Source organism: Hyaena hyaena, unplaced genomic scaffold (assembly GCF_003009895.1).
Source record: "Hyaena hyaena isolate Hyena2069 unplaced genomic scaffold, ASM300989v1 scaffold_1, whole genome shotgun sequence".
NCBI classification, from domain to species: Eukaryota; Metazoa; Chordata; class Mammalia; order Carnivora; family Hyaenidae; genus Hyaena; species Hyaena hyaena.
In genome coordinates, this window is record NW_024080633.1 from 2,045,727 (window position 1) to 2,069,436 (window position 23,710).

Below are 23,710 nucleotides of genomic sequence, written 5' to 3' on the forward strand. Positions count from 1 at the left end.
ATAGACTGTTCCTGTTGAGAATATAATTATACAGTAAATTAGCTCATGTCCAGTATGTTGCCTTTTAAGCACATCTTTGATGTTTCCAGTACTTACATAAGATATAGGGTCTGTTTATTAAGAGTCTTCAACTGTGTGTAAAAACTAGAGCAGTCAAAAGTAATGGTGTCTGCTGAAGGATTCTTTATCATATGAATTTACCTTCAGTCATCTATTATTTATTTCAGCTATTTTATATGCCATTATAATAAATATTATGACAGAGAAAGCTTTTATGCTTCAACTTATTGTACTACTCTTACTCGCCTGCAATCCTTCAGGAAAATGTAACCATGCTTTACCTATAGTTAACGTAAATCATCACTTACATTAGAATGAAAAATTCACTATGAAAAAAGGCTCTTTCTTCAATAGCAAAGCATAAATGCACGATCATGTTGACTGCCAAACTCTTGTGCCATCCGCTGTCCTTCCTTAAACTGTTTTTAAGCTGCAAAGTGAATGCATCGCATGGAGGGAAATTGGAAGGTTTTCGAATATTTTCACTCTCTTGTTAGTTTCTGGCAAGATAAGCATTTTTTACCCAGAGCGCAAAATATTGCCAATTACTGTCTAAACATTTTTAATAGTTTTGCTTTACGGGGCACGTAACTCCTACAGCAAATTAAATAAGCTGTTAGCCAGTGCAATTTCTCCTTGAATCAGCCTCACAGTTACCTATAGATATTGATACAGTTATTTTAAAAATTGAGTTCCGGCCTCACAAGGCACCATTTTTGACCTGTATATAATGAAGAAAGAGTTGTCATGATTTTCTTATTAGGGATGTTTGTGTATTTTTACGGGTGGGAGGGCAGGGTTAGGTGTTGCTCGTGAGGGCCCTGGACCGGGGGGTGGGGGGGGTGATGCTGATAGTTGATCTGAAGGTTAGGAAGGACAGACTCAGCCCCTGTCCCTCAAGGCTTCACAAAAACTCCCGGGCTTTGCCTAGGACGGTTTTTGGTTTGGTTTCCTATTTTGAGATGTAGAATGTGGTCTAAGAGTATTTTTCGTGTTAAATGCACAGTGGCATATAGACCGGTGCCGTGTTTAGAGCCATAAAGGAGACTCTCAAACTTTCATTTCCCCTTGGATGCCCTGTCCGAAAGAACATTTATCAGTGCATCCTTTTAATGTCTAGGCTTGGCCAAGATTGGGTAAACGCCCCATCAGATGTACTCATGGTAGTCATTTGACTGAAAGGTACCAGGGCCGCAAGGAGACCCAAGCATGTACGTACTTGTGCATTTTCCAGTGAAGATGTTGCCATTCCTTGCCACCATTAACATCACTTAAATAATACTGGAGAGATGAGTGCTCTGAAGTCCCACATAGGATATTGATGAATTATTAAACCTGTTTAGTTAGGTCTGTATTGTAGTTGAGTGAATAATGTCATGTCAGTAGCATGCTCAGAGCCAGTGTCTCTTGCTGTTGTAAATGTGACAACTCCTATTTGAGGTTTCAGAACAGAAAATCAGGACTGAGGGTATGTAAAGTGGAAGGGTAAGAGACATCAGCATAATGCAATTAAGGCCCATTGGATTAGAATTTGCAGGATGCCGTTAGCAATAAGCTCTGAATGTAGATTATTGCCTTGGTTACCTATTCTCCTTCAGCAATAGGCTTCTCAATAAATTCTAAGTGCATAAAACAAATGTGATATAAAATAGACACAAATAAGAATCTATAGATGATGTTAATTTCTTTATAGCTGCTTGGTGTTCTGTGTTGAAGAACATGACGACAGAGGTGCAGCACAGGGTGGTTTCTAGCAAAGTCGTGAGCTTCCGAACTGGACGCATCTCAGCTGAAGACCTGGGTCTGCGTCTTACTGGCTGTGCTGCTTTAAACTTTTATCAGCCTCTGTTTTCCGGTCTGTAAAATGGGGGAAATGATATACACTCCAAAAGATTCTTCACCTTACTAATAAATGAAAAAGAAACGCCAGGCCCGTTGTGGATGCTCCTTAATTTTTTGGCTTTTATAGTCAATGAATATATGTACATGAAAACTTTTTTTAAGGAGTCACAGAAGTGAGCTCTTCTATAAGTGTAAGAGATGGGTAGTAGGTGCACACCTATCAAATCCACACGAATTGGCACCTTCAGGTTCGGGCACGCAATAGCTGATTGCCCTTAAACAGTAAATGTCGTATCTGCCATTGTGGGTGACAAGTCCCCGCTGCTGGAGAACTTCCTCTGGGCACGCCAGAGGGTGGGCTCCCTGAGCCCGCTCAGCACATCTGGGTTTCTCCATCCTTCCCCCGCCATCAGCTATCCTATGCACTCTTCTTGACCACCGCAGGGGTGGTGCGGTCAGATACACAGTGAGGAGCTGACTCACTGCTGCTGCCTGTGATTGTGTCAGAGGTGTGTGCAGTCAAGCTGAGTGTAGGAAGCAAGGGTGGCGTACGAGGTGAGAGCATTCTGAAGTATAATTAGTTGATTTTACCGAGCATGCCCCGTAATGCCCAGCGGATCTTGGTTCCCGTGCCACATACTCTGGGTTCATTACAGGGAGAGATTTGACAGTGGGGTAAACACATTGCTATCCTCCCAGCTAATTCACAGGCAAATTATAATTGATGATGATTTAAACATTTTTTATATTTATTTATTTATTGTGAGAGAGAGAGAAAGAGAGCACAGGGGGGGAGGGGAGGAGAGAAGGAGCCCAAGCAGGCTTTGCACCATCAGCACAGAACCTGATGCGGGGCTTGAACTCGCAAATGGTGAGATCATGACCTGAGCTGAGGTCAAGAGTCAGACGCTTAACCAACTGAGCCACCCAGGTGCCCCAAGGATGACTTTTAAGTAAAAGTTTGTTGTTTAAGTCTGCCTGGCCCCTTAAATTATGTATCTACATTTTTCTAAAGGCCTGTTGCCACAAGATATTATTGCCTTTTCTGTTTTTCCATTGGTGGTAAGTAAATTATGAGTGAGATCACTCCTCTTACATGTTGGGATGATGGGGGGAAGAAGAAAAGAAGTCAAGGAGGTGGAGTCCATGGAATACACATTTACTCTGAGAGGCAGAGTTTGTGAATGAGTGAATGGATCCTTGCTTATGAATGTTGTCGCTGTTACTGTTGACCGATAGGAAGACAGCAGTGCTGCTCTTTTATGAGGCGCTTACAGATTTGGTGGTTATCCTGGCATTGGCTTGGATTTGAGGGCCTCTGGGGGGTAACAGGGTTGAGGGGGTCAGGACAGGTGGGTTGTGCGGGCATTTTGGAGTATAGAAGAGTGATTAAAGTCATGGCTTGCTGTGAAACTGGCTCTGGCACTGTCATCTGGGTGAGGTTGTTCAAGAGCTTTCTGAACTTCAGTTTCTATGTCTGTGAAATGGTGGTGGGTGAAAACTGTACCCATCGGGTTGGGGATAGGTAGGGATGTGGGTGATGTGGGTCAAGGACTCATATGGCCAGCATTCTGAGATCACTCTTGTTGGCCAGTTATGTCCCCTTCAGTCCTTTCAGTGAAGAATGAAGCAATTTGGTGCCGATCATGGTGATGATGGTGATGATAGTGATGATGATGGTGGTGGTGATGATGATGGTGATGATGGTGGTCGTGATGGTGGTCATGATGGTGATGGTCGTGATGGTGGTGGTGATGGTGGCAGTGATGGTGGTAGTGATGGAGATGATGGTTGTAGTGATGATGGTGATATTGATGGTGTCTGATGATGATCATGATGATAGTAGTGATCATGGTGACCATGGAATGGTGATAACGGTAAAACGGTAAAAACGACAACAAAAACAATCACAATAAGGGCATTTCTTGCTAACAATTATAGAATACTTGTCAAGTAATCAGGCACTATTCCACATGCTTTACATATATAACCTCATTTTCTGATAAGGTAGGTGATATCACGATTTCCATTTTTCTAGAAGGGAAAGCTGAATGCATAAATAGGAGTTATAACTTGCCCATCTGGTCAGTGGTAGACCTGGAATTCAGACCCAGGCAGTAAAGTCCATGGCCTTCATCTGCAACTTTTAGCTTCACACCAATCATTGAATTTGGAAACTGGGTTACCATGGCTTCCAGGAGATTCAGTGCCACCCCTCCCCATTCCTCCTGCTTTGGGGTCCTATAGGATCCCCCATTGCAGAATTGCTATTCAAACTTTCTCAGAGCTACTTACATTAATCTTATGAAGTAAAGAAGGAAGACCACAATTACTAATGTGCTTTATTATTTTTTTAAGTTTATTTATTTTGAGAGAGAGACAGAGAGAGAGAGAGAGTGCACGCACACAAGCATGAGAGAGAGAGAGAGAGAGAGAGAGTGCACGCACACAAGCATGAGCAGGGGAAGGGCAGAAAGAGAAGGGGAAGAGAGAATCCCAACCAGGCTCTGCACTGTCAGCACAGAGCCCAATGCAGGGCTTGAACTCACGAACCGTGAGATCATGACCTGAGCTGAAATCAAGAGTTGGACGCTTAACCGACTGAGCCACCCAGACACCCCTAATATACTTTATTATTGAAAAGCAGTGGGTACCACGTTTTAGCAGTGGCCCTCCAAATAACAGTTACAGTAGTTACTATGTATGTGCCCCAGGTCTTATATACAGCGTTTCTCACCTTTACTCTAATCACGCAAGGCAAATGCCTATTTTCAAACAAGGCGATGGAGGCTGAGAGCATTCAAGTAGCAGCCCTGAAGTTATGCTGCCAGCACTGTGATCATGCCGGGCTGTGGCCCCAGATCAGCCTGCTCTGCCGCCTCTGCTGTGGATGACGTCTCCCCACTTCTACATTTAAATACCGCACGATCCCCATATGGTGCCTTTGGTTTCAGGCGGTATCACATCTGAGTCACACTTGGCTAATTTATAGTCATAAAACGATATGAGAGATCACTCTTGCATAACAACAGCACATAGTCCCTTTAGCTCGGCATTCACTGACTCTCGAATCACTCACTCAGACACACTGTGCAACTCAAATAAGAATAGACCGAGGAGATTTGGCCTATTGAGGGTGTCAGTGCACTGTGCCACCAGCAAATGTCCTTGGGTCGCAGTGAAATGGCGGAAGAGCGTGTGGGTTGCTTAATTACTATGTCTTTCTGGCTGAGCCCAGGGTGTCAGGAGCAGGTGGGCTTCTTAGCTACTTAGAAGTTGCCTGATGCTTCAAGTGTGGATGCCACCTGTGCAGTTCTGTTTGTAAAATGATGGGTACCAGCATCTGTATACATAATTTAAAATAAATTTACATTCTCATTCTGTCTGAGATGAGAAGATTGTGTACTGGTGTGATTAGAGAGAAGAGTAAGGACTTGGGGAAGGGTTGAGAGGCATTTTATAGCATTTTAAGATTCAGAGCTCTTAATATGAAGTTCTTCCTGTTAAAAAAAGCTGGGGGGCGGTGAATGGATGGACAGGTGGATGGATAGATGGATGGATCTATCTATCTAGTTGGGAGGGAAAAAGAGGGGGACATATAGAAGACTAACAGTTCATTTTAGAATTGGTAGAATTATAGAATGTTTTTTTGTTTGGTCATATCCATCTGTCTTTTCAAAAATTTTTCCTGTAATAAATGAAAGTAGGAAGTGAGAAGTGGAAAGTGAAATAGCCCTGGAGAGGGCAAAGTCATGGGATGTGTGTTAGTTATTACCGGTTTTTGTTACATATTTCCATTTCTTCCATATATGTATTTCTGTTATGTGTTCTTGGGCACATGGAAGGTTGCACCTTCGGAAGCTAAGTGTAGCCACATTACTTGCTCTACCAATGAAATATGAGCAGAAGCGACATCTCTACTGCTGGGAAGAGGCCTCTAAGATCCAGTCTACCAACAGTTTGTCCCATTCTCTTCCTCACGCTGTAGAAGCTAACGATGTTGCAGAGGGTGGAGGTCCCGTCTGCTTGGGCCCCTGGCCAACCATGAAGAACAGGTCCCATTGACCTGGGGTGGGCATGAAGTATGGGCGAGTGGTAATCCTTGGCTGTTTGAAGACATGGAGGCTCAGGAGCTGTTCGCTAAGGATAGTGAAGCGTATCTTAGTTGATATGGAGCCACTTGTGTGAACCATCCCAAGGGACCTGGGCTATTATCTCACTGGCTATTCCAAGCTACAGAGGGGTTTTAAGCTGGGGCTTTGTATATGTGCATGTTTTGCCGATCCAAAGAGCAGACCCCAGCCAAATAAGGCCTCAGTTTTTTATGTCCTAGATGGCATATGCTAATTTAACACCTCTTAATAAAAAGACCCACTGGTCCCTTTGTGGTGGTGGCACAGTTTGGTATCTTGAATGTGGTGGTTGTTAGATGAATCTGTACATAGAAGAAAATGTCATAGGATTATTCACAAAGATATTCCCAACGAAAGAAAGTGAGTGCATCCCCAAACTGGTGAAATCCTGGTGACATCTGTACTCTCATGAACCGTGTTGTGCCAGTGTTGGTTTTCTGGTAGTGCCCATGTAGTATGTGCGTGGGTGAGACGTCCCCATTGGAAGTGCTGGGAGATGGCTACATGGGTGCTCATGGTGCTGTTTTTGCACTTGTGAGTCTGTAACTAGTTCCAAATCAAAGTTAACGACAACAACAACAACAGAAAGTTCATGAGTTAAACCAAGAAAGCGAACTACGGTCAGTCCCAGATTCACGGCCAGACTTGGCAGAAAAGCTCGCCTTGGTGGACAGACCTCATGTCTGCACCCAGCAATCAGCAGTTTATGCTTCAGAAATGGGTTCTCTTTGCGGTGTGTCCACCACTGCCTTCCCAGATATAGCACGTCCCAGGGTAAACATGACTATAACGTTGCTAGGTTTGTTACAGAATCAGAAGAGCAACACCCCCCCCCAAACATGTACACAAACACATCTACACACCCTAATTCTAAAAGATGTATTTCCTCTTCCCTGAACTTACGGGATTGCCTGCAGTTTCTCTGCCTTGCTCACGGTCAGTAGCAGAAACAGGGAAACAGGAAACCTGATGCCAGGGACAGGAGAACTACCTGAGTAATAGTGTGTGAACTTGAATCACTGTCCCCAGGAGCCTAGTAACCCACAGCTTGTGGATTAGTCTGTTGAACTACTCGATGGCTTGTGACCCCTTGTTCCCTCTAGGTGTGTATGTTCTGATTTTGTTCTTATTGGTAATGGTAGGTCTGTACTTTATTTTAGAGTGGTGGGGGGCAAAAGACAACTCACCAATTGTAAGTTACACACACGGAAGGGTATACTGGCCCACTCGGCTGAGCCATCATTTTTGTTGGGATTTTGCTTTGGGGCCACCATCTGGGAATGTTGCCGCTGTTTTATGGAGGAAATATTTATATGCATTTTTATGATATGTCACCTGCACATCCGTTGGGGTGTCCCTCAGGGGCTTGGCTAGGAAGAACAGTGTCCTCACCACCCCTTCCCCAACAGACTGAATATCCACCTTTCCTCTTGTGACACATCCAAAGTTCTCTAAGATTCTGAGTGTGGTGATGAGTGTCACGTTCTAAGTGAAGTGAGGCTGGGGCCAGAGGGGCTAGGATGAGGCCAAAGGCCACTTTATTTGCTAACTGCTGACAGTCAAGCATCTTGCAGCATAAGACTCCATGGGGAATAAAAGTTAGCCATTGACAGGCTCAGTACTCCCAAGAGATTTCAGTCATCAGATACACCAGCTGGGCAGACAGAAAGTCACTGGGGTTTTTCTCCTGGCCTGGAGGCCAAGATGCCCATAGGGTACAGCCTCGCTCATGTGCGCTCATTTCTGCTGCTGGCAGTTTCCCTCTCTAGAGAATGAGGGGTGTGGCCTCAAGTCACTGTGGGTCCCCTAGTCCATAGATTATAATTCTGTAATCTTAGGTATTTTTTTGTTTATGTTTATGACACGAGTGGGGGAAGGGCAGAGAGAGAGGCAGACAGAGGATCCAAAGCGGGCTCCGAACTGATAGCACAGAGCCCAAAGTGGGGCTTGAACTCATGAAATGCAAAATCATGACCCAAGCTGAAGTCGGATGCCCAACCGACTGAGCCACGCAGGCGCCCCAGTGATCTTAGGAGACTCTTAACAGCATCCACACACTGGCACCTTCCCCTCTTCCTGGATCAGGTCAGATGCTTTTCCTCCTCCTTCCCAAATTGGCATGTTTGTACCTGTGCCACTGTTGTCCCAGGAGCTTACATCTACGTTGGCCAACTTGCCTTCACTGCCTATGTGCTTTTGGGTTTGGGGATGTCATTTAATCACCTTACACCCCTTTCCCTAAAACTGGACTCTGAGTAGATGTGGCCTGGATCCTCTAGGATCTAACAGCGAGCTGGTCCTACCTGGCCTTTGTGAATACCATTTCACCCACCATGCTGCGCTGGAGCGCACAGTCCGCCATGTGTAACAGACTTACGTCAGGAAAGGAATTCGGCACAGCAGACATCTTCTCACCTTCTCATTAAGTTTATTAAATCCCTTCTGTCTTCTAGGCTGGCTGTTAGGTGCTTTACAAGTCTTTGAGAAGATAGTTACTGTTTACCTTTTACAAACAAGGAACCTGAGGCTTAGGAATATTAAATGGCCCAGAGTCAGTTGACCTCCCGGCTTCCCATGCCTGATGTTTATTGTTCAAGACTTGGGACTTGGGTTACAACCCAGGACTTAGGAGCAAAGATCAATGGCTGCAGATACACTAAGCACCTCAACCCAGATTGTGTCTCTCCCTGAATAAGACTGTTGAGGTGGAGGATGTTGTCTGCAGTACCGTTTGTGTCCCCTTCGTAGCATCGGAGGTATCATGTCATGCTCCTTGGTCTACGATCATGGTCTAGACAAGAACTTCCAGGCTCACCGTTTGGTTTCTGGGACTTTCCTTACCTGAACAGGCAGGTGGCCCCAGCATTCTTGGCTGTGCGTTCTTTGGAGGAGATAGGTCTAAGAAGTGATAGTATTTAGGGGCCCCTGGGTGGCACAGTCAAACATCTGACTCTTGGTTGCCTCACAGTTTGCGAGTTCGAGCCCTATGTCGGGATCTCTGTGAGAGTGTGGAGACTGCTTGGGATGCTCTCTCTTTCCCTGTCTCTTGCTCTCTCTCAAAAATAAACAAACAAACTTAAAAAAAAGAAGTGATAGCATTTAATCTCATACCCTGCAGCCCAGCCAGACCCAAAAGTGGGGAGTGCCCCATCAATACCTGGGAAGTGTGAGAGGCGACCCTGATCTTCCAGAATGTATTAGGACACTCTTCAGTGGACCATGATTGCCTCAAATCCTGATGCTCCAGGCCTTCTAGTCCCTGTCAAGGAGGAAAGGAGGGCTTTGGTGTCAGACTGACTGGGGTGAACCCTTGGCTCAGCCCTTCTTAGCTCTGTGATCTCTTATAAGGGGCCACATGTAAAACAGGGAAAGTGTAACCCATTTGGTTGTTATGGGGTTGAAATGAGATGGTGCAAATAAACGCCGGTCCAGAGTCAGCCCTGAGTAGACGGTGGCCATTCTTATTCTCTGTGTGCGTCCCACCTACCTATAGTTTTTGGATTGCCAAACCAGAGGTCTCTTTGGGACCTAGGTCACTCAGGGTTCATTGGAATAAAAGAGTTTCGCCTGCTTTTGTATTTTCTATAAATGAATCGTCTTTAATTTTTGATTCAGCCTCGATGGAATCATTCCAGAACCCTGATGGCAACTTTTGAGATTAAAATGTCATCTACTGAATTCTTGCATGAGCCAGACTTTGTCCTGGCATTCCCCTGGTTTTATAGGTTTTTTTTTTTTTAAGGACACAGATTGAGAAGATATGTGAGCCTGAAGACCCTTTGGAGCCTCTTCTGTGCGCTGAGTGAAACAGCATAACCCCCAGCCTGTGGTTTTAGCAGATTCCCAGCCTCACATCCTCCCAAACTTGGCAGTAAAAGCCCTGTTCTTCCATTCATTCCGATGATTTATATTCTCTCTGGGCGTCTAATATTAAACAGGGGAATTCCGACATGTTCCATAACACATTTACTGTAACTTGATACCATGAACTAAACTTGCTGTTATTTATCATTTCTTTTTATTTTCTCTCATTCCAGCACAAAGCCAAGGTAGAAGCAATGACCCTGGACCTTGCTCTGCTCCGTAGCGTGCAGCATTTTGCTCAAGCGTTCAAGGCCAAGCATGCGTGAGTGTTTCAGTGGAGGGTTATAGATCATAATATCTTGCTATTGTAATGTCTTTATCAGATGAACACAATTGGGAGAACGCAAGCACAAGGCTGTTGTGTTGTGTTGGCATCCAGACAGCAGGCTCATTTATATTGGCCCCATTAGGGTGGCCCATATTTTCTTGACTTCCTGAGTCACCCTCATTATGAGATGTGCCTTCAATTTAATAACAGCTCCCCCCAATAAAAATGGAAAGACACTATTGAAGCACTAGTAAAAGTGGCTAATAAAAGCCAGCCGATTGTAGGATGCATCCTGATTACAGACATGTTGGCAGTGAGCTCAGAATCGAGGAAAAGTGCGTTTTAATTGCATCTGGGAACGAGTAGCCTCAGTTATCCAGTACTGAAAGGGGGGCCGAGTGTCAGCAGCGTGAGAAGGTTCCACCTTCTCCGTGTCTGCAGTGATCGTATGTGGCACATTAGCGTGGCTCCTACACGTGGACTCATGTTGCGAGAAACTTACTCTTTCCTTCACTTCTTGTTTATAGTCTTTCAAAATGCCCAAAGGACGAAGCAGTAGCTCAGGACTGGCAGGCATTCAGGCCACCCCATGCCAGCCTCACTTTCTCACAGAGGGACAGCAGACCTCAGGCCCAGAGCTGGTGAAAGCAGTGGAGGCTTGCTCCATTTTAATGACAAGATTTCATTTCCAAGCATTTATTTTTATGGTTCCTTCACCATGGAGGGCTGGCATTACTGGCTTCTCATTTAACACGGTGGTTTAAATTTCATTAAAAAAAAAAACAACAAAAAAACTGCATTTAATTTTTTTTTACAGTGCATGGATTTGGACACGAGGATTAAGTTAATGACAGTATACGTGGTGCCAAGGATAAGATCATTCCAGTAGTGGCCCCAGAATGACCAAGTTTGGAGAATGCTGATAAATGACCAGTTGTCTTTCGGATAGGCTCTGTGGGGAAGCGACGGCTTTAGAGTTCTCCAAGTAGATGAGGGATGTAGGCGGAGGCACTTAAAGCAGATATTCAGAAGGTACTGGCCCATGACCAGCCCCTGTTGAATCTGCCTCAGTGTCTCGCTCTGCTCTTTCACACTGCCAGGAAGTCTGTTCTCTAAAGCCCTTTTGGGAGCTAGCAAGTGTTCTCAGTCCTTGAGGTTGACCCACAAAGTCACAGTTGCTGGTGGAGTGCAGGCCCAGTGCTCACAGAATGGCTGGGTAGCGTCCCCACTGAGCCCACAGACCTGGGTGACCTGCGGTGCATGTCCTGTGCCGTGTTTGGTGGTTGGTGGCTGCTGGCCCTTGCTGGCCCTCCCGGAGGACCTCAGGTCAGCGTACCGCGGTACCTTTTAAGACATTCTCTTGTGTAGACATTCTCTGTTCATTTATCCACCTGCTCGTTCACTTAACACACATTTAGTGAGCGCCTCCAATGCCCCGGCCCCGCTTCTGGGCTCTGGGAAGGGAGCGGTGGCCCCTGGGAGCCTACTTCACCTCCGATAAGTCATAAACTCAGGTGCCAGCAAGCAGTTTCATTGCTCAATGGCTGACTCCTCAGCCCGTTACTTTTGTGGTGGTTTGGAAGGACAGTAGTACTCATAGCAGCGACAGTGGGCAGTAGTGCTCATTTATCCCGCAAGAGCGGGACTGGACTGGGAAGGCTGGTGGCCAAGGGCATGCGCCTGGGAGGCAGGAGGGACCCCGGGCCTCCCGCTCGCCCACCGCGCGGGGAGCGGCTCTCACAGGTCACCTGGCAGGTCGGGATCAGCCGTGGGACTTGGAGCCAGTTCCGTCTGTCAGGCCGTCCCTGACTGGGAGCGGCTGTGGCTGAGGCTTGTGCAGGCTGCCTTCCCAGGCCTCCTCTTGGATGCGAGCAGCTTGCCAGCTGTTACCTAATAGGAGCGCCTTCCAAGTCGTACCAGGACCATCAGTTAAAGTCATTCAGATGTCGTCAGATTCACCTGCCTTTTGTAATCCCCCACCTCAGACGCACCCATTTTGCCCTCATCCCAGATTTTAGCAAATGGCTGGAGTTTTGTCCTTCTAGGTTCAGAAAGAAAGGTGATTTTCCTTTTTAGCACAACCCCGTACCGCAAACCTCTTTGTATACGTCTCTTGAGATGCGATCTTTTATTCGGCTTAGAGAAATATTGTGGTGGTGAAAATATGCATAGAAACGTGCACGGTTTTACTCTTGAAACACTGCCAGGGTGAAATCTCCCCTGGATAGGCAGATGACAGCGTGGTACTCCCAGGGCCTTGGATTCTGAGCACTGTCAGAAGTGAATTTAAGTACTGGTGACGGCGCTGCCAAAAAACACGTGTAGCCTCCTTCTTCTCATCAGCGCCCATCTTCAGACATTAGAATTTCCTCGTGTGTGAAACATAATGACAAGTGAAAGAAAGGCTGCGAGTTCAGAACCAGTCTCCTCTTGCGCCATTGGATGGAGGGGATGAAAAACCCTCCCACCACAATTCCACGCGGACACCCCCCCATTTACCGTAATATTTTCGAGCACATGAGCACACCATCTGCATGGTCGGGCTCCTTGCTCCTGTGCGTATTCCCCCCAGACCCCGCTCTAGCTCATGTGTGCCTCCCACCCTGGGAGAGGCAGCGTGTTGTATGACCCAACACAGAGAAAGCTAGAAACAGATGCTCAGCACAGACCCTGGTGAAAGTTGTGGTCCGTCGCCCTGCCGAGCCACCCTCAGTCGGCCTTCTACCAGGAGATGTGGATGCAACCTACTCTGGGAGATCAGCTTTTCTGGGGGCGGGGGGAGATGGTGGGTGGGAGGCTCTTTTAGAATGAGCACTGCTAATGATTATACAAAATAATATTGCTAGCCAGCTTGCTGATTTTCTGTGCAAGGCAAGGTGCTAAGCACTTATACGTGTATTTACTGTTTACAACAACCCTAGGCGTTAGTCATTTTCATCTCTGGTTTATGAATGGAAAGGCTCCAGCCTTTCACAGAGAGGCTGGATCACTTTTCCAGCTACAGCCAGTGGTGGGTCAGCAGTGTGAGCCCAAGTGTGTCTGAATCCAAAACCACTCTTCCTCTTGCTGCCTCGCTCAGCCCCACGTTTCAGTACGGATTCAGTACTGAGATGTATCTCAGTAAGAAGTTCCTCCAAAAGCTAGCAGGTTAAAACCATTAAAACCAGGAAACGTTTTTATTCTCTCTCTCTCTTAAAAAAATTTTTTTAAATGTTTTACTTAGTTTTGAGAGCGAGCGAGAGACAGAGAGAGAGATAGAGAGAGAGAGAGAGAGAGAGAGAGAGACGGCATATGAGCGGGGGAGGGGCAGAGAGAGAGGGAGACACAGAAGCCAAAGCAGGCTCCAGGCTCTGAGCTGTCAGCACACAGCCTGACGTGGGGCTCGAATCTGGTGAACCAAGAGATCATGACCTGAGCTGAAGCCAGACACGTAACTGAATGAGCCCCCAGAGGTTCCTATTCTCTCTCTTTTGGTTTGTTTAGATCAGTTGTTCAAGCTTTATATAGGATTCGTGTCAAACAGTTTTGTTTTTAGTTAAATGCAACTTACTTGGTTAAGGGACAGGGTTGTCCTCTAGAGTTTTCTGTGTTCTCTACTTCAGTAACTACATCCCGGTGGTGCCATTTAACATATTCTTTTGTTCTTTTGTCTCTTTAGTTCATTGTGAAATGTGGGTCACTGTAGAGGCTTGGTCCGGTGCCTGCTTAATTCTGGGGCAGGACTGCTGCACGGGGAAGCTGTGGTCTGCCACGCAGAGGATGGACATGGCTGCTGGCCAGCGCCAGCGCTCCTGGGCCCAGCACGCCCTGACCACTCCGTTCCTCTGCTCACCTTCACTTGCATTCATTTGTTCTGTTACTCGTCACTCACTCTTCTGGGTGGTCAGGCCCAGAATCCTCCGCCTGCTTCCACACAGTTCTCCCCAGAGTTCGTGGTGGTGTTGGTCGGCCAGCGTGTCTCAGGTCCAATTATGTTGGGCATTACTGGAAAGTTCCAAGCCAAAGCCTGTGGTATGTCCCAGCCAGACTGAATTTTGAAGGAAATTTCGTTTAAACTGCAATCCTGGAAAGCAGCCCGGCCCCAAGGTGCCTGGCCCCTGGAGGAATCCGTCAGGGTACCAAGAGCTGGGTACCGATTGTGTGGACCCAATATTGGCATTTTTTGGAACGGGCTCTGTGACAATAGTTAGTTGTTTGTGGTGCTTGGACACATTTTCATTCCTAGTTTCTAGCTGCTTGGCTTACTGAAAAGTACATATTTTGAACAGGGCCTGGAACAGTTCAACAGCTGCCAGAACTCGGAGCTCCATAGATACTTTTTTTTTTTTTTTTTCAGAAGTTATTATAACGTTTGAGTCCCAGATATTTCTGAACTAATGGACACCTGGATTCTAATCCTGAAGTTTTAAAAATTGGTAATGGCACATAATCTAGGAAATTCTTGGCTTGGATCCCAGGTACCCATCAGCTCTTACAGTATTGACCAGGGGTTTTGATTTGTTCTGGAAATTAATTGAAATCGATAGTTCATATTAAAATAATATATACAGTTCTGAAGGTTTCTAGAACTGTTTTTTTGATCATGGCTTTCTACTTTTCCTTCTCAACTTTCTGTCTCCAGTATAATTTAAGGAAATTAGACTTTGTTTCATTTAGAAAGTAATACAGAATAGTGATGTTTTAAAAAGAACGCTAAGAGAACAATTTTCTATTCTTTATTTTTCAAACATCGGAGGGGGACAGTCTTTAACAAAGTTGTTTATTTTTACTTTTTACTAAATTACTTTAGAACTTGAATCTACTAATCCCAGATATAATATTCTTGGATTCTTATTCCAAATTTTGCCGTCTCAAATCCTTCTATGGAAATGGGTGGGCCATAAATTATAAATAAATTCTACATTTTGAGGGATAAATTACACTGAGGACCGATGTGTAAATTACAGCTTAATCTTTTTCTCCTCAGCTCAATTTTAAGAATAATGTTTTAGCCAACATATCTGCATTACCCTTTGCTCAACATGAGAAATCCATTTCTGGTTTGCCTAACAGGATCGTACTGCTCTGCTCTTTTTCACAGTATGAAATCTAAAAGAAAAGAAAAAGGGAAAGGCAGAGTTTAGCTATAATGAACTCTCTAAATCTAGATCTTAATTATGACTTTTTAAGGAAAATTTAAAAAGGCTACAAGTTAATTTTTTCCCATCCCATACATTTTCCATCTTAGGGTATTGAAAAATTATATGGTGAAGCATTTACTGTATCTAGGGATATCAGGGAAGAGTGAGTCCCTCGTAAGGAAATTCTTTGCCTTCTGAAATTTAATTCTTTAGGCATCTTTTTATATAATTCTTTAAAAATTTCAAAAGCATTTTATATACTATTATTTCTTATTAAACTGGGCGGCTCAGTCAGTTTAAGCGTCCCACTTCGGCTCAGGTCATGATCTCACGGTTCGTGGGTTTGAGCCCCGTGCCAGGCTCTGTGCTGACAGCTAGCTCAGAGCCTGGAGCCTGCTTCAGATTCTGTGTCTCTCCCTCTCACTCTGCCCCTCCCCAGCGTGGGCTCGCCTTTTCTCTTTCTCTCTCTCTCTCTCAAAAATAAACAAACATTAAAGAAAATTTAAATGAAAATACTAGCTCAAAGTAGTATAGTGTAGTGCAAGGGTCAGCAAGCTCTTTCGTAAAGGGCCAGAGAGTAAACATTTTAGACTTTTCAGGCTGTAAGATCTCTGTTGCAGTTACCCAGCTCTGCCTTTTTAGTGTGAAAGTAGCCATGGACAATATCTGAATGGGTGAGCATAACTGTGTTTCAGTAAAACTTTATTTAGAGGAATGGGCGATGGGCCAGATTTGCATAGAGGCCATAGTGTGCCAACCTCTGGTGTGTAAAGAATAGAGTTTTGTGGCTCAACAGAACTTAGATTTAAATCCCAGTTCTACTATTACTAGCTGTGTGCCCTTGGGCAAACTCTTGGAATCTGGGTCTTGCTTTCCAGATCTATGTAACATTATTACATACCTTTTTCATGGTTGTTGAGGAGGAAAGCCCTAATGTATGAAATAACCAAGCACATCTCAGTGCACTGTGAGCTATGACTATTATTATTTTTTTTAATATTTTTTAATGTTTTATTTATTTCTAGGAGAGAGAGAGAGAGAGACAGCGTGAGCAGGGGAGGGTCAGAGAGAGAGGGAGTCACAGACTGAAACAGGCTCCAGGCTCCGAGCTGGCAGTCAGCACAGAGCCCGACGCGGGGCTCGAACCCACGAACCGCGAGATCATGACCCAAGCGAAAGTCGGACGCTTAACCGACTAAGCCACCCAGGCGCCCCAAGCTATGACTATTATTGATTTGTATTTGTTTCTTTTCTTGATTTTAAAATTATCTTAGAGGTTTTTAAGAATACATGCAGTATGATAAAATAGAAATAGCCGTCTGGGCCACCTGTGTGGCTCAGTCCAGTAAGCAGCTGACTTCAGCTCAGGTCACAATCTCCTGGTTTGTGAGTTCAAGCCCCACATCGGGCTTTGTGCTGACAGCTCAGAGCCTGGAGCCTGCTTCAGATTCTGAGTCTCCCTCTCTCTCTCTCTTCCCCTTCTCCTCTCATGATCTGTCTCTCCCTCTCTCAAAAATAAATAAACATTCAAAAAAATAAAACAACAACAACAAAATAAGGAATATATTTACACAGAGAAAGGGGATAAAAGCAGACTAGTAAGATGTGGTCCTATCTGAGCCGTGGATCTTAATAGATCTTCCGCAGTCCTTAAATATTGAACCTAAGAATGAGCTTTGAGATGCCTGGCAACCAAGAGAAGGGGGAAAATGACCTTCACGTTGCCGACAAGCTGGAAGCATGACAAGATCCAAACAGTAATGATTGTCATCGTAGCAGCGCTCCGCTGAGGATCTCAGAGGAAATGGCTAGACTCTTTTCTTTGCTATTGCTACATCTGTTTCCCTTGGCTTTCAGTAGCTTTTCCAGATGACTAGTGTTGTCATAAGTGCATCCTGCTTTGAATGTACAGGTACGTTGGAAAGGTATAATGGGACATACCACAAATAATTAGCCTGCATGTTCTGTGGTACCAAAGTACTTCATCTGCCTTCTGTTGCCCTCCTTTTCTGTGTGTGTGTGTGTGTGTGTGTGTGTGTGTGTTTTAACTTTTCCCCTTCACATCGTTATTTATTCAGTGTTTACAGTGGTCCAGGAACTGGGCTAGACGCCAGCATTAAGTCCTTTGCCATCTCACTTCTCCCCTGCCTTATTTCTCTTGTAGAATGGTTGTGCAGCTTGAGGATTTTTTTGATAGCTTTCCATGATGACTCTCTTCAAAAACATCCCCTTAGTGGAGAAGAATATTTATTAAACTAATTAGGGGCCACATCGCAATTAAATTTGTCAGAAAAAAAAATTCAGTGAGCCTTTGGCCATCATTAAAAGTCATCACAGCTAAGGAATACATGAAACTGTGTTCGAATTAACCACAACGATGTTTGCAAAATAAACAGTTTTGATTTCCCAACAGAATTCTCAGTTCAGCCATCACTATCATGTTTCATGGCATCAAAGTGATGTATGTTAATTGAAGACACACACAAAAAACTTCCCTTCCAGGAAGAATAAAAACCCAGCTTTGGAGGGTTGATACAATTGCTCTGTGGCTGCCTTCTCCTACACTCACCATCCCACCAATGTATACATAGCTCATGTTATGTCTGTAGCTCTAGTAAATAATGTTCATTTTATTGCTAGTGTCAATAGTGAATGCTTAAGTCACTGGATGAGAGTAAAAGTCAGCAATGTTTTCCTGTAAAGAAGCAGACATATAAATATCTATTTTAATATTTTTGCTTTTGTGAGCCAGATGGTCTCTGTAGCAACCAGTGTTGAGTGCATCTTGATTGCTGAGTGAGACCTTTGTAATTCACATGTAACTACTGAGAACTTATAAATGGGTGTTTCTGTGTTCCAATAAAACTTTATTCATAAAGGCAGGAAGTAGGTTGAAGTTGGGATTTGGTCAGGGAGTTGTGGCTTGCTAATTCTTGGATCAGAACCCACTGTCTCTTGTAATCAGACTCATTTTGATAGCATCTTGTCTCACTAGAAGAGAAAACATGCCATTTTTCTTAGAAAATGGATTATGGTAGCCCTGATCAAGATAAATAAGTGTATATAGCCACCATTGGTGTGCTTGGTTAATTTCAGTTCTGCAGAAAGTACTCTAATACTTAAGAGGCTTCGAGAAAAGATAAGAGTTTGAATAGAACAGCGTGCTGTGCTGAGGTTTGGAGGTATGGCCATATGGGAAAGCAGGTCACCTAAGACAACTAAGTGTTGTTTAACTAGTAAGACACTGAAGTCCTAATTAGAGCATGGAACCATATAATGATGATGATGATGATAGTAATTGCTCATATCTATCACCTGTTTATTATGTGTCAAGCACGATTAAGTACTTCTATATCATCCCATTTTATCCTCACTAGGACTCAGGGTAGGTCAAAAATGGTAGAAGAAAAGCTGTGTCTTATGCTTCAGCCTAATGCAATGATCAGCCACATTTCATAGATCAAGATATCAAGGGTTAAAGAGATTAAGGACCTTGACTAAGGTTAGGCTCGTGAGTCGGTAGGTAGAGAGGCTAGAAGTTAGTCCAAAATCTGTGCTTCCTCCGAGTTTGGCTTTGACAGTCGTTTGGAAAATCAGGAAGATCTGTCTCATTTGGGAAATGCATCGTGCAGGACGCATTGCCTCCAAGGGCAATTTGTCCCATTAATAGTATCGATGACAACCCCTGCCTACTGGGACAATTATTAAGGTCACTTCAAGGTTGAAGGAGATGTTCCTTCCAGCCAATTTTCTATCACCAAGAGGAAATTGTTTTGCTGAAATATGTGGAAAGGAGGTTAAATCAGCCCAATGGAAGAGAGGCTCCTCTCCTCAGCTAAGGAGCCCAGACTATTTCCCACCAAATTTGTGGAAGGGGTCTTGTCTGTGGCGTCAGGGTAAGCACAACTGGCAACTGTTTACTCTTGTTTGTGATTGTCTTTGTACATTTACTCCAAATGTCAGTGTTCATTTCCCCTTACTTCCCATTTGCCGTCATCATGATGCTAATCAGGTGGACACAAGTAGACCAGAGGGTCATTTTGCTGTTTAAGCATCTGCACTGCCACAATGATCACTCTCAAACACAAGCCCAGCCCTGACACTGTCCTGTGAAGGAACCTTTCGGTGATGTCTTGTCGCCTGCACTACAAAGGCGGGTCTGCTGGTGTGGCCTCCCAGGGCCTCTGGGATCTGGCCCCTCCTCCATCTTCATTTCATGCCCTGTCTTCTCAGCCCCAGGTCTCTGTAATTTGCTTATGGAGATGCTTCGAGGTTCTGTCTCCTGGTTTTGGGTCTGTGCTCCTGACTTGAGCCCCTCCTCTCCTGCCTGTCCACCACCCGCTCCACTGAAGACTTTGTCACATCCTGTATAGAGCCTCCGTGTTCCCCACTCTCACCTCCATACCATGGTTGAATTGATAAGTCACCTCTCAGAGTATCCACAACACATGCCATCCTCACGCCTGAATACTTTGGGGATGCTTTTTTCTCTATTGATTTTTCTTTGTGAGGCTGAGCTCCACACAGGCAGCAACCTTGGCTCAATTCGTCTTCGCCTTAGCTCTGCATCTCTGTTCCACACCTTACTAACGTGGGGACTGTAGTGAATCCCTTAATCTCTCTGATCCTCAGTTTCTTCATCAGTAGAGGTGGGAGATGATGGCAATGCCACCGTGGGTGGCTGAGAGGATTCAGTAGCATCATGTCTGTAAAACATACCTGATACCTAATAAACACTTAATAAATTTTAGCTACATCATCACTGTTGCCATTATCATCACGCTTTGCAATGATTACATACACTGCCTTGTAATAAGCTCACAGAAGTAGGTGGATGGGGTGGGTGGCTGGGAGGGAGGAAAGAAGGATAGAAACGGAAACCCACAGTTACATTTGGTGACTGGAACTTTGTTTTCAATGTGCCGATTCTCAGCCATTCCCAGTTCGTGAACTGATACCTCCATGGGTGGTAGAGAGGATATACACTTACAGATCTAGGGAAACAAGTTTTAACGTAATCATATATATGGTAGTTCTTGCAGGCAAAACCAAAAAACACCCAAAAACAAAAAACAAGACAAAACAGAACATTGCCATAAAAGCTCCCTTCTGGGAAACTATGGGCTCCCCTGGTGTGGCACAGGCCACACGGCCAAGCTGGCCTGGTGTCACGTGGCTCACACAGGGACTAGCACTTCCGGACCCTGCCACACCTATTCTTTAACCCTCGCTGAGACCACCCTCCTGGTCATCGAGGCAACAAGCCTGTGATTCTTCTCAGAGAGCTCTGGTTTCTGTAAGACTCAGGAAGAGCGTTTCAGTGTCTGTGGTTGATCAGGCTACGTCCCACCTTGGCTCGTGAACCCAGCTTGGGTTTTCTCCTGCTACTACCCAGCCACCCCCATGGTCACTTCTGAATTCCGCTTTTACAGAATTGACATGTTGGGGGCTTGTGCTTCAACCACACTGAGATCTCATTTTAATAACATGGGAACTGTCTTTTTTGCCCAGTAAATTGTTGAGAAACCAACTCTTGTCAGCCTAAAAACTCGAATATACATTTGAAATAAATCAACAGTGCTGCACCGTGGCAGCCTGCTGAAAATCCCCATGGAAGCTGATATTTTAAGTTGAACTACCTGTCACCGCACTGTGTTTTTAATATTGTGAGTCCTTTGTTTTCTTCATTTCGTAAGAATCTACCTAATGCCTTGTCATTCAGAAAAATTTAAAGGGATCCTCTCAATTAGTGGCCAAAGTTCTTATTTTGCCTTTCAAAAGCTTCTACTCCTGTTACAGTTCAGACATCAGACTCGTAATCAAAAAGGTATTTTAGCTGACATTCTGCAGTAATTGATAACCAAAAGCAGAAAGAAGGAAAGGCTCCTGGTTGTCTGAGAGGTACAAGTAATGGGAAGGTTGACAAACGAAGTGGCTTTGGGAAACTGATCTGGGCACGATGTCTCCCGCCTGAAAGGACAGAGGTGTTTCAGGTTCCCACATCAGAGCTCCGAACCCTCAAGGGACCATCACAGTGGGTCTGAGCTCCACTGTGCGTGGAATCAGCTGGGGACCATTAAAAAACGCTGCTGCCTGGCTCTACTCCCATTCTGATTTCCCAGTTTCTGGGATGTGCGCTGCGCATTTGGGCTGTTAGCGTCTTCCCAGGAGGTTCTTGTGTGCTGCCATGGGGGTTGCTGAGCACCACCCACCTAACTGGGTCTGCAGTCTTGGTTATTATTTACCCAGTTGGAGTTCAGCAGGGATAATCGCTTCACCTCTTCTGCTGTCCCCCCTTCCCCTAAAGCAGCTCAGAGCATTGACAGAGGTCTCTCATAACCATCATTAGTGTGGTGTCAGACCAGCCCACGTTCAAAGCCGGTCTTGACAGCAGAGGACCCTGAGCAAGTTAACTTTGTTTCCCTGAGCCTTGGGTTCCTCATCTATGGAATGGAGCACAATTGAGGGTCAGAGATGCATCCTGAGGATTAAAAGTGATAAGTGTTTATATGTCAAGGGTGTATCCGTGTCTGGAGAAGAGCAGATCTGTGGTAAAAGCTGGCTGTGCCTGCACCCCCCGCCCCCACCACACACACAGCCCAGTGCCAGAAGCTCATGGGGTGGGGTGCCTGCAGGGAGGCTCTGGGAGCTCAGAGTGAGGAAGCCGGGGTGGCTGCTTGCCCTGTGCGAGGTACCCCATTCTGATAGGTGCTGGGTAGACAATGCCAGGGTTTGAATTTTTAAGTTGGTGAAGGTGCCCCTTCTCCCCACCACACACATTTGTTCCTCCCACATCTTGTCATGTGCTCTCTGTGTTTTATGTAACTGCTCAGAAAAGGCAGCTGAGACCAGACCCCCAGACAGTCAACCCGTGTGCCCTGAATGTGGCCCTGCCACCTCTCTGGAAGACTCCGAGTCTTTCCATAAGACTTCCCTAAGTCTTCAGGAAAATTTTGAGAATCCTAAGGAAACATACAGAAGAAAGCACAAATTCACCATAGTTTCCCCATCCTGGACAATGCATGCTGACAGCTTGACGTACCCATTTGTATTGTGTTCATAGATTCTTAAAAAGAGAAAGCCTGTTTACATATATTCTTTGTGCATTTTTTAAATTGAGATATAACTCACATGTAATAAAATTTACCGTTTTGAAGTGTTCAGTTCATTGGTTTTTAGTGTATTCACAGAGTTGTTCAACCATCACCACTATTGAATTCCAGAGCATTTCCATCATCCTAAGAAGAAACCTTTACCCACCAGCTGTCACTGTCTAGTCCCTCCCCACCCCAGTGCCTCCCCAGCAACCACCCATCTACTTTATGTTTCTGGATGTGTGGCCTTTTGTGTCTGGCTTCTTTCACTTAGCATCATGTTTCATGTTTTCAAAATTCATCGACGTTCTGCTCATATCGCCACTCCATTTTTTTTTTTATTGCCAAATAGAATTCCATTGTACTGATATAATACTTGCCTTATCCATTCATCCATTCATCAAAAATGTTGATAAACATTTTTGGCTGTTTATACCTTTGAGCTATTCAGAATAACACCTTTATTAACATTTGTTTACAGAGTTTTGTGTGGATGTGTACTGTCGTTTCTCCGGGGTGTGTGCCTAGGAGTGGAATTGCGAGGTCATGGGGTGACTTTACATTTAACTTTTTGAGGAACTGTGAATCTTTTCCTTAGCTGCTGCACCAGTTTCCATTCCTCCCAGCGGTTCTGGCTTCTCCACAAACTCGCCAACACTTGTTACTTTTCTTTTTCTTCTTAAATTACAGCCGTCCTTTCTCCTAGTCGCCGTCCTAGTGGTTGGGAAGTGGTAATATGACATATATTCTCTGAAAATCTGGTTTTCTTTATTCTAAGAACACCATGGGAATTCTTTTTATGTCATTAAACAGATTTCCTTTTTTTAAAAGTTTATTTATTTTGAGAGAGAGAATGAATGTAAGCAGGGGAAGGGCAGAGAGAAGGAGAGAGAGAGAGAGAGAGAGAGACAGAGAGAGAGAGAGAGAGAGAGAGAAACAGAGAGAATCCCAAGTAGACTCCACTCCCTGTCAGCATGGAGCCCAGCCTGGGGCTGGAACTCGTGAACTGTGAGATCCTAATGACCTGAACCAAAACCAAGAGTTGGATGCTTAAAGGACTAAACCACCCGGGCGCCCCACCCAACATATTTCTATAATTTGAATTTTAAGGGCTTTACAGTAATCCATTGCATATAGGTTGCCTCTAATTTTTTTGGTGCTATTATAAGCACTGTGGTAGGGACCTGCACATACCTCCTTTTGGATCTCTTGTTTTCTCAGGATCCGTTCTTGCAAGGGGAGTTTCTGGATCAAAGCATATGAGTATCTTTTAATACTGCTGATGACTGAAGCCAAATTACCCTCCAGAAATGTTACATGTAACTTTTT

At 44.8% G+C, this 23,710-nt stretch overlaps 1 protein-coding gene across 1 annotated transcript in view; it reads left to right on the top strand.

Annotated features, from left to right (window-relative positions):
* Positions 1-23,710, top strand: part of WWOX (WW domain containing oxidoreductase) — a 955,205-nt gene that overhangs the window by 241,352 nt on the left and 690,143 nt on the right. The window contains exon 6 of the mRNA XM_039227618.1: positions 10,073-10,161. Within this exon, the coding sequence (XP_039083549.1) occupies positions 10,073-10,161 (89 nt within the window). The remainder of the gene's footprint in view (positions 1-10,072; positions 10,162-23,710) is intronic.